The sequence below is a fragment of the Lontra canadensis genome, unplaced genomic scaffold, assembly GCF_010015895.1.
Source record: "Lontra canadensis isolate GAN:19392208 unplaced genomic scaffold, GSC_riverotter_1.0 scaffold30, whole genome shotgun sequence".
NCBI classification, from domain to species: domain Eukaryota; kingdom Metazoa; phylum Chordata; class Mammalia; order Carnivora; family Mustelidae; genus Lontra; species Lontra canadensis.
Window position 1 is genome coordinate 17,120,750 of NW_022631024.1, and position 12,219 is coordinate 17,132,968.

Sequence of the window (12,219 nt, forward strand, 5' to 3'; positions counted from 1 at the left end):
AGAAAGAACTTACCCACAAACTCCCAGTATTTTTTATAATCAGCAGGAAATTTTCGTAAATGCAGCTGATAGAATTTCTCTTTGTTTGGAGAGCTGATCCACTCCTGTGCCACCTGTACAAAGTAAAAAGGCATATTAAGAGAGCAAAAACATTCTGGAAAGCCAATTCTTAACAGCAAAACTTCCCCAAACAAGTAACAAATAAAGCCCAGAACATGAAAAATTCATTTGTGACTTCTGGTTTCCAGTTTGGCATGTAAGGAACTTAGAAGTCACTACTTGATCCTAATGAGTAAAAAGCAAGCTAAAAACTCAAACCTTCCCATCATCACAAGTGACAGGAGCACAAAGCTCAGGGCCAGGAGAGGAAACACTGAACTGGAACTGATGGGCTGCTTCAGGCTCAGTGTGGACAGCTCTGAGAGATAACTACTCCAGGGGGAACACATCTTAAGGGGGACCCCCACACTTTGTTGAGTTCTACCTCTAAGGAGCCCTTCTGGCCCTCACAGCAGTAATGGAGAAAATGCATTCATGCTTCCAGCACGAGGAGGAGGAAATAAACGATTTTGAAATATACCAGAACATTTCGATCTTAACAAGGCTTGATCGTGGAGAAAGTCTCTTATTACCAGAATAGAACTATTTGAGGGAAGAAAAATGACCAACTACAGCCCATTCTGGCCATCCTGTCCCCCCTAGGGGGGGTGGAGGGAACGGAGAAGCATGTGTACGGTTCATAGTCCAGGAGCCAAACCTCCCCAGAAGACTGAGAGGCTATCACAGGATTACAGAAAGGTCCCCCTCCTCCATAACTTACCACATTACCAAAAGCCTACTTACTGCTGACTCTTCATTTAACCTACATCATGTCCACCTTACAACAAAAATTCTAAGGTACAATCAACAAAGGGCAGAAACAGAGACTGAATAAGCATCAGAATCAGAGGTAGATATGGCAAGAATGTTGAAATTATCAGACCAGGAAATTTTTTAAAAACTGTAATTAATATACTATGTGTTTAATGGAAAAAGTAGAGCATGGAAGAAATGATAATGGGGGTGGCCTGGGTGGCTCAATCATTTTAGCATCCAACTCTTGATTTCAGCTCAGGTCATGATCTCACAGTTGTGAGATCAAGTCCTGCCTTGGGCTCCATGCTGGCCATGGAGCTTGCTTAAGATTCTCTTTCTCCTTCTCCCTCACTCTACTAAAAAAAAAAAAAAGAATAGATGATAATGTAAATTCTAAGAATCAAAAGAAATGCCAGAGACAAGAAAACACTGACAGAGATGAAGGATGATGTCTCTGGTGGGCTCGTCAGGAGACTGGACACGGCTGAGGCAAGAACTGCTGAGCTTGAGGATCTGGCGACAGAAACCATCAAAGCTGTGAGGCAAAGAGAACAAAGACCAGGGGATAAGAACAGAATACCCAAGAACTGCAGGCCAGGGCCAAAGAAATGGGACAACCAGGAGCAGGAGTGAAAGGAACAGAAGCAAGACCTGAAGTGATCATGACTGAGAGTTTCCCCCAAATTAATGTCTGACACCAAATCACAGATCCAGAAAGCTCAGAGGACACCAAGCAGAACAAATGCCAAAAACTATACATAGGCGTATCATACTCATACTTCAGAAACCTGAAATAGCAAAGATAAAAAAATAATGAAAGAAAATCAGTGGAGAAAAACATCCTCCCTACTGAGCAGAAAAGGTAAGAATAAGAATTACATCTAAATTCTCAGAAACCATGTAAAAAGGAAGAAAGTGGAGCAAATATTTAAACTGTTGAGAGGAAAAAAACCTACCATCGTAAAACCCTGAACCTACAAAATTATTCTCCGAAAGTGAAGGAGAAATAAAGGCTTTCTCAAAGAAAAATGGAGGGTTATTTGTCACCATTAAATTTATCTTGCAAGAAATGTTAGAAAAGATCTTGAGAAGGAAAAGCATATTGGTCAGAAACTGGGATCTACAGAAACAAAGAGCATCAGAGATTAAGTGAAGGTGAAATTAAAACCTTTATGTTTCTTATTCTTAACTAATCTAATAGTTTATTCAAAATAATAGCAATGATTTATTCAATTATGTATGTTTACATGTGTATATATGCTTATGTATATTTACACATAAGTGAAACAAACGCCAGTAATGATGCAAGGGGTGGGGGCGAAGAATTGGTAATATTCTGTTATTATAATGTACTTACACACCCATGAAGTGTTACCTCAAAGTGGACTCAGATTAGTAGTAAATATGTATTGCAGGCTCTAGGGCAACCACTAAAAAATGTAAAGAATAATTTGATATGCTCAGGAGAAAGAGAAAATGGCATTATATAAAATGCTCAGTGAAAACCACAATGGCAGGGGCGTCTAGGTGGCTCAGTTTTTCAGCATCTGCCTTCAGCTCAGGTCATGATCCCAGCATCCTGGGATCCTGCATGGGTGAGGGGAGCTCCCTGCTCAGTGGGAAGCCTGCTTCTCCCTCTGCCATTCCTTCTGCTTGTGTTCCCTCTCCTGCTGTCCCTCTCTCTGTCAAATAAATAAAAATCTTAAAAAAAAAAAAGAAGAAAAAACAAAAAACCACAATGGTAGGGAGGCACATGGGTGGCTCGGTTAAGTGCCCAACGCTGGACTTCAGCTCAGGTGATGATCTCAGGGTTGTGAGACTGAGTCCCACCTTGAGCCGGACGTGGAGCCTGCTTAAGATTCTCTCTCCCTCTGCCCCCCCCACTGCTCATGTGCGTGCTCTCTTCTAAAAAAATGAAAAAAACGTAGAAATTAATCCACTTATATCAATAGTCACCTTAAATGTCAATGATTAAATACACCAAATAAAAGATAAACTGTTGAGAGTGAATCAGAAAACAAGACCCAACTATATGCTGTCTACAAGAAACTGACTTTAAAAGTAAAGACACATTAAGGATTAAAGTAAATGGATGGAGGAGCACCTGGGTGCCTGTTGGTTAAGCATCCGACTCATGGTTTCAGCTCAGGTTGTTAATCTCAGGGTTGTGAGATCGAGCCCCACGTCAGGCTCTGGGCTCAGCACAACCTACTTAAGATTCTCCTTCTGCCTATCCCCCACCTCATTCTGCGTGCTCTCAATAAATGAATCTTAAAAAAAATTTTTTTAAAGTAAAGGGACAGAAAAAGATAACCATGCTAACAGTAGTAGAAAGGAAATCATAGCACACAAGGCAATTTCCGTGTACTTTTTTTTTTTTTAAGATTTATTTGACAGACAGAGATCACAAGAAGGCAGAGAGGCAGGCAGAGAGAGAGGGGGAAGCAGGTTTCCCACTGAGCAGAGAGCCCAATGTGGGGCTCGATCCCAGGACCCTGGGATCATGACCTGAGCCAAAGGCAGAGGCTTTAACCCACTGAGCCACCCAAGCGCCCCTCCATGTACTTCTTAACACCACTGCACCTGCTAGTAGATGCCATTTCTAGTGGAAAAAACTAATATTCAAATAACGTGCCCAAAGCAATATAGCTAGTAACTGGTCAGACAGAATTTTTAAAAAAACTTATTATCTACATTTTCTAACAAACACTCGAAGGAACGAAGAAAGAAAGAGAGAAAAGAAGCGAAAGAGGGAATAGCTATATTAACTTCTGGCAGAGCAGATCTCAAGGCGAGGAAAGTTCTCAGGGATGAAGAGGGGCATCATGTGAGGGACAAATAAGTCACCACTCCAAGATACAGGAGTCCATGTATCTTACATGGGTAAGAAGACACAATAAGCCTTCATATGTGTGTGCCTAGCAAAAGAGAATCAAAATAAGTGAGGCAAAAACTGATAGAACTGCAAGAAAAAATTATCTATTTTTACACTCTTTAATAAGAAATGGACAGATCTAACAGGCAGAAAATTAGGAAAGACAGCTGAACTCAAAACCACCACCAATCAGCCAGATACAAATGAAATGCATAGACTACTCCACAACAGTAGCAGATCATACATTCTTTTCAAGCTCACATGGCAAAAGACCACATCCACTTTAACAAATTTAAAAGGACAGAAATCATACGCTGTCTGTTCCAGACTATAACAGAATTAAACTAGAAATCAACGACAGAGATAACTGGAAAAGCCCAACGTATCTGGAGATTAAACAACGCATTGTTAAGTAACACACAGTCAAAGAAATTTCAAGAGAAATTTGAAAAATATATTGAACTAACTGAAAATGAAAAACACAACTTGTGAAAAGCAGACACAGTGCTTAAAGGGAAGTTTATCCACACTGAATGCATATATTAGAAAATCAGTAATCTAAGCTTCTACCTTAGGAAACTAGAAAAGCAAATTAAATTTAAAGCAAGCATAAAAAGAGAAATAATAAAAGAGCAGAAATCAATGAAATTGAAAACAGGAAATCAGTAAGAAAAATCAATGAAACCAAAAGCTGGTTCTTTGAAAAGATCATAAAAATGATGAGCTTCTAGCCAGGCTGAGGGAAAAAAAGACACAAATTTCCAATATCAGAAATGAAAGAAGAGACATCACTATAGATCCCACAGACACAAAAGTGATAACAAAGAAATATTATGAACAACCCTATCACCACAGATTTGATAACCTAGGTAAAATGGACCTATTCCTAGAAAGAAATAATCTGCCAAAATTCACACAAGAAATAGATAACATGAACAGGCCAACATCTATTAAAGAAATTCAATCAATAAAAAAAAGGAACCTTCTGAAGCAGAAAATACCCAGGCCAGCTGACTTCACTGGTGAATTTTACTAAATTTTTGAGGAAGAAATTCTACTAATTCTCTATGATCTCTTCCGGAATACAGAAGCAGTAGAGTAGTCCCTAACTCATTCTATGAGGCCAACACTTTACCCGAATACTAAACCAGACAGACATTACAGGAAAAGAAAACCATAGCTCAGTATCTCCAACATAAAAGTAAAAATCCCCACCAAAACATTAGCAAATGGAATCCAACAATGTATAAAAAAGAATCACACAGCACAACAACGAAGTGCAATCAATCCCAGGCATGTAAGACTGGTTCAACATTCAAAAATCAATTAATGTAATCCATAACATCAACAGACTAGCAAGGCTGCAGGATATAAGCTAAAGTACAAAAATATTTCATATGTACTAATAATAAATAAGTGGAGTTTGAAATATATAATCATGCACATTAGCACTCCCCAAAATGAAATATTTAAACATAAATCTAACAAAATACATGTAGGAGCTATATGAGAAAAACCACAAAACTCTGATGAAAAATATCAAAGAACTAAATAAACAAAGATATTCCATGTTCAAAGGTAGTAAGAGTCAATATTGTCCAAATGTGAAAAATTCTTCCCAACTTGATGTATAAATTCAATGCAATCCCAATAAAAATCCCAGCAAAGTATCAACAGACTGATTTTAAAGTTGATACGGAGAGGCAAAACATCCAGAGTAGCTAACACAATACTGAAGAACAAAGTCAGAGGACCCAATTTCAAGATTTACCATAAAGCTACAGTAATCAAGATGTGTGGTACTGATGAACAAATAAATAAGGAGATCAATGCAACAGAACAGAGAGCCCAGACACAGACCTGCATAAATGATCTAATCCCAGTCAATGGGTCAAAGGAACAAGAAACAATGCAACAGAGCAAAGACGATCTCTTTCAACAAACAGTGCTAAACATCTAAGCACCCACAAAAATGAAGGTAGACACAGATATTACACCCTTCAAAAAATTATCTTAAAATAGATCAGAGATCTAAATGCAAATGCAAAACTATAAAGTTCCTAGAAGGTAGCACAGGAGCAAACCTAGAGAATTTGGGGTATGGTGACGACTTTTCAGATGTAACATCAAAGGCATGACCCATGAAAGAAAGAACTGATGAGCTGGACTTCATTAAAAACGTTCCGCTCTGAGTAAGACAATGTCAGGAGAATAAGAAGAGAAGCCACAGACCTGCAGAAAATATTTGTAAGAGATACACCTGATAAAGGACTATTACCCCAAATTTATAAAGAACCTTAAAACTTAACAATAAGAAAATCACCCAAAAATGGGCAAGAGACCTGAAGAGACACCTCCCCAAAGAGGATATACAATGGCAAGTAAACACTGGAAAAGATGTCCACAATCCTATGCGATTAGAGACTGAAAATTAGATGCCACCAAATGCCTATTAGAATGGCCAAAATCCAAAACACTGATACCACCAAATGCCGAGGAGGACATAGAGCAATGCAAAGTCTCATTACTGGTAGAAATGCAAAATATGTGCCTTAAGCCACTATGGAAGGCAGTTTCTTTTCTCTCTCTCTCTCTTTTTTTTTAAAGATTTTATTTATTTATTTGACGGAGATCACAAGTAGGCAGAGAGGGAGGCAGAGAGAGAAGAGGAAGCAGGCTCCCGCCGAGCAGAGAGCCCGATGTGGGGCTTGATCCCAGGACCCTGGGATCATGACCCGAGCGGAAGGCAGAGGCTTCAACCGACTGAGCCACCCAGGCACCCCTGGAAGGCTGTTTCTTACAGAACCTATAATACACTTTTATGCAGCAACTGCACATGACATTTACCTAAAATGGACTGAAAACTTATATACATTAAAAACCCGCCCATGTTTACAGGAGCTTCCTGTCACTTTGACAGTTAGGAAGTGACCAAGACGCTGTTCAGTAAGTGAGCAGATAAATAAACTGAAGTACATCTAGACAAGGGCTATGTTACCCAGCACTAAAAAAAATGACCTGTTAAGCCATGAAAAGATCTGGAGGAAACTTTAAATGTGTATTAAATGAAAGATGGGCACCTGGGTGGCTCAGTCAGTTGAGCTTCTGACTCAGTTTCAGCTCAGGTCATGATCTCAGGGTCATGGGACTGAGCAGCACGTTAGGCTCCATCTGGGCACAGAGCCTGCTTAAGACTGTCTTCCTCTCCCCCTCTTCCCTACCCCCACTCATGAGCGTGCATGTTCTCTCTCTCAAAATAAATCTTTTTTTTTAAAAAGGCACAGTATGTGAAAGAAGCCAGTGTGAAGAGTGGAGGATTCCAACTCCATGGCATTGTGGAAAGGCAAAACTATGGGAAGAGTGAAAAGGGTGGCGGCCAGTGCTTAGGGAGGAGGGAGAGATGCACATGCAGAGCACAGGAGATTTTTAGGGCGGGTAACTATTGCGTCTGATACTATAATAGCAGACACAGGACATCACACGTTTGTGAAAACCTGTAGACCAAGAGTGAACCCTAATGGAAATCAATGAGTCAATGCACATCTGTCAATTCTAACAAATGTACCAGTCCGGCACCAGATGTTGATAACAGGGGAGGGCATGCATGCATGTGGAGACAGGAATATATGAGAACTCTGTACTTTCGGCTCTGTTTTGCTGTAAACCAATTAACTACTCTAAAAATAGTTTAATGAAAATAATTACTTTATGGCAGTTATGAGTAAAGCTGCTATAAACATGTGCAGGTTTTTAATTTCCAAAGCAACCTTAGGAGCCAGAAATAAAGAGGATCTCTGATCATCAAGCTATAATGGCCTACTAGAGGCCAAACTTACTGAGAGATCACAGAGAAACTCAAAAAAAGTACTAATGAATATACTCAATATACCACATATACACTGGTTTGTACATTTGATGAAGTTACAGTTTTATCTGTTTCATAACCTTCTGGACTTGGAAAATTGAAACATCATGAATGGCATGTGCTAATATTTTCACACTAAGTGAAACAGTAAAGGTACAACTAAGTGAATGCTTGTGGTCCATCAAAGCAGTATTAAGTTTGTAAGAAATCACCTAGGGAGGACAAATAATCATGCATATAGTTAGAAAGTAAGCTCCCTGGGTAGAACATTTACAACACACTGAACAGAAACTAACACTGGCTCTTCAAATTATCACAGAAGAGTGGAAATGCTGTAATATCATACAACACACTATAACTTCAAAAACATACTGTGTCCCTTTTCTTTACACTGGGCGGGGGGGGCGCGGGGGAGGGGGAAACATGTCCAGTCAGGCCCTGTACTCAGAGGACATACCAGTCTTCTTTTTTCAATAAATATAGAGAATGGGATTATTCTATAAAACTGTAGGTTTCTAAAAATTTGGTAATTTTTCAGATCAAGTATTCTAATATTACATTTTTATAAAAATGTTACCACTACATACATTTTCTTTGATTATAATGAGATGGTTAAGATAATTCTCTTGATTTTAAAAAAATCCCATTATTAAAATAACAGCTATTTCACTGCAGAAAAGGAGTTTGTGCAACGGTGGCTCCCAATAACCAGTGCCATGCCTGCCTTACAGGTTACGAGTAGAACCAAACCCAAAATCTACGAAGCAACTGCCACTCATACTCGTACATCCTGTCTTCCCTTTCTTTACAGAGTCCAAGGCAAACCCATTAATTTTGTTCTGAATCCCTCTTTACCTCCTTAAGACTGGGTGGCTCAGTGGGTTAAGCCGCTGCCTTCGGCTCGGGTCATGATCTCAGGGTCCTGGGATCGAGTCCCGCGTCGGGCTTTCTGCTCAGCGGGGAGCCTGCTTCCCTCTCTCTCTCTCTCTGCCTGCCTCTCTGTCTACTTGTGATCTCTCCCTGTCAAGTAAATAAATAAAATCTTAAAAAAAAAAAAAAAAAAAAAAAAAGACTCAATTTCTGAAGTTATCCACTGTCTTATATCAATTTCTTCCTGCTCATTGCTTCTTCCTGTCAGCATACACCTTGACCTACTTCTTGGAAAACAAAAAACCAACCCAAACCATGTGGAGACGGGGGGGTGGGGTGGGTAATATAGGAACTCTGTGCTTTGTCCTCACTTTTGCTGTAAATCTGAAAATGCTTTATAAAATAAAGTTTATTAATGGGGAAAAAAAAAAAAACCATGAAGCAAACAAAACAAACCTTTTTTAATTCCTGAATCACCATCCAACTACTGCCCCATTTTTCTGTTCCCCTTCCTTTTCCAAAAACAGTCCTGCTATTCCTGTCTTTTACCTGGCTTCTGTCCTAACCAACCCACCAATATGTCTCATCCAGGTGGCATACTCCACTTTCAAAGATTACTTCCTTGCCCTCTTTTTGCCTCCTTGCTTTTGATGTCAGGCCAACAGAATTCATCAAAACCTCCAGTGCAAGATGTACTCCCATCAACAGTCTATGCAAGGCCTCTCTTCCTCTACCCCCAAGGCCAGAACTTCCACCCTCCACACTCACTGTGTCTAGAACGAGCATCACTAAAAAAATCCAGTGCAGTGTGTGTTTACCCAAAGGACACTGCGGTGTAAACGTGCCTACTTGTTTTCAGTCAGTACTTAAGAGTCTGTTGTGGGGCGCCTGGGTGGCTCAGTGGGTTAAAGCCTCTGCCTTCAGCTCGGGTCATGATCCCAGGGTCCTGGGATCGAGCCCCACATCAGGCTCTCTGCTCCGCGGGGAACCTGCTTTCTCCTCTCTCTCTCTGCCTGCCTCTCTGCCTACTTGCAGTATCTGTCAATTAAATAAATTAAATCTTTAAAAAAAAAAAAAAGAGTGTTGCTATGGACTACAGTTAGAACTGCCATATTTTATTCATCCAACCTAATTGATTCCCGCTCTGTAAACAATTCTTTTAATAACATCTTGAGGCTACAGGGACGGACATGTGCATGTTCTGATGCATACACCTCAGTCTGAAACTAAGAGGTCAGCTAGGATCACAAACTTTGGCTCACCACTCTGTTAATATCCTTTTCTTCTTTGTGAGTTAGAGCAGCATGACATATATTCACCATTTAGTCTTCCCTTTGATGGATGGCTAGTTTTAGTTTTTGTCCATCTTCTATTGATTTCCCCGTATTTTTCGTTGATTTACAAAAGCTTTTTGTATATTCTAGCTGTCTCTTGTCACTTTTGGAATATTTTAACTCTTCTTCCTGTTAACTATGAATATGGGGTCCTTCACTGAAAAATGTTTAACTTGGACAGGGTAAAACCCAAATTTTTCATCTTGTGCTTAATACTTCTTGGGTTTTTAGGACTTCAGTCACCTACACTGACATGTGTTTTCTGATATTGTTTATTCTCTCATGTAATTCTTTCAAATACACGTGTTAGTTGAAGATTACGTGCTGTAAGACAGTAATGTAGGCTAATTTTTTCCCACTAGAGTAGGCCAATTTCCCCAGTACTATCTAACAATTTATCCTTTCCCTGCGGACTTGTGGCAGTCTAGCATTCTTATTCTAGGCTGTCATATAGGCTGGGGGGTGGGGGCGGGGGGTAGGTCTCAGGAGCTAAAGGATCTCTGTTCCACTTCAGTGAGTTGTCTGCCCATTCCCATGCCCTCCAATTACAACGCTTTGAATATGTTTTCATATTAAATAAGGTGAGTGTCCCCTCTCCCCATCACGCTGTTCTTTTTCAAAATGACTATTAAAATATTTTATTCTTCACATAAATTTTAAAATGCTTATAAAGCTCTTCAAAAAAAGTCCTGCTCGGGGGCACCTAGGTGGCTCAGCTGGTTAAGCATATTCCTTCAGGTCAGGTCATGGTCCCAGGATTCTGGGACAGAGCCCAAAGTTGGGCTCCCTGCTCAGCGGGGAGTCTGCTTCTTCCTTTGCTTTTGTCCCTCCCTGCAGCTTTTTTTTTTTTTTTAAATCCTGCTGGAATTTTAACTGAAACTGTATCAACTGTATAGATTCCGAGAGAAGTCATATTTTTACAATGTTAAATTGTCTTATCCATGAACATGGTACCTCTCTTCATTTATTCACTCTTTCTTAACGGCCTTTAAAATAGAGTTAAGACTCAATTGTTTTCCATAAATACCTCATGCATTGGCTGCTAAGCTCTTAACATGTTTGGCAGTTTGGGTTTGATTATAACTGATACTTCTTTCATACATTCTAGCTAGTTATTACAGCTATAAAGGAACATTTTTTCTGCATATCACCTTGTACCCAACTACTGATTCTACCAGAGTTTCTATGTAGATAGCGATACCATCTGCAAATGATTAGGATTATGACACTTCCAATTATTCACTGCTGTTTTCCTTACCTTCCTAACTGTATTATGGAGTATTAGCTGGAGTAGCTGTCATTGTCCACAACCACCGCTCTGTCAGTTGCTGCTTTGAATATTTTGAGATTAAACCACTGCATCCACACATGCTCATGGTTGGTTCTATGTTCTTGGGTTATAGTTCCTTCTATGAGTACCTACTGTCTTTGTGTTTCTGAATTATTTTCATGTTTAATTTTGATTGTAAAACTGCAGTCCTGCTTTCTTTTGTTCATGTTCTTCTGTTACCATCTTTTTCCATCCTTCCATTATAACTTTTCTAGCTCTTTTTACGTATGCCTCTGGCAGAGAGTGTTACTACTGGAACTTGCCTCTTCAGTACATTCTAGTTGCAGCAGGACTAGTACATCAAGGTCTTGCTGCAACTGTTATGGTATATGTGTGCTTAGTTATATTCTCTATATAAGAACCCTCTCAACCCAAACTCTTAACTGGTAAATTTTCAGTTTTATCATCTCAGCTCATTTTTTCCCTCCTGAGATCCTTATTACACACAGAACTGTACTTGTACCGAACCTGTACCTTTTCTCTTCTATTTCCCACTTTCATCCTTTCCTGATCCCTCAGGTTGTGTATATTTATTATTCATGCCACTTATGAATTCTTGATTTCAACTATTATCTCTTTCAGCCACACTATCTTCTCTGCATTGTTACAGTTTCTCCTGCTTCATGTTTCATGTTCTCTCCTTTATCTCTGAAAATACTTAACATGCTTAGGACTAAAATCTTTTTCTGTCTGCTCCACTACTTTTGCTTTATCTTCTCTGTATTTTCCAGTTTGCTACTTTTCCCTTATAGTGACTACACTCCAAGGAGACTCATCTCTCCCCCTCTTGAATTCATACTCCCCACTGATACTAGGCACATCACTTGGAAAGGTACATGGGGCAGGGGAGGAGGGGAAGGGGCTAAATCCCAGCACCACTCTAGCTTTTGTGCCTCTGCTTATGAATGGGGTAGGGGGTAATGGGGGGAGCATACTTCATGGAATGAGCATGGTAATATTATAATCAGCAAATCTACCCCAGCACTTATGTTTTTCAAACTCTGACTCCCTTGGTTACAATAACCTAGCCCTAGGGATGAGAACTTTCAAGAACCCAGGAATTCAAAGACTCTTACTGTCAGCCATGCCT

At 39.7% G+C, this 12,219-nt stretch overlaps 1 protein-coding gene across 4 annotated transcripts in view; it reads right to left on the reverse strand.

Moving 5' to 3' along the window:
• SETX (senataxin) overlaps positions 1–12,219 on the reverse strand; it is an 81,211-nt gene that overhangs the window by 38,164 nt on the left and 30,828 nt on the right. For all 4 annotated transcript variants that reach the window (XM_032866135.1, XM_032866136.1, XM_032866134.1 and 1 more), the window contains one exon: positions 14–113. In XM_032866135.1, the coding sequence (XP_032722026.1) occupies positions 14–113 (100 nt within the window). The remainder of the gene's footprint in view (positions 1–13; positions 114–12,219) is intronic.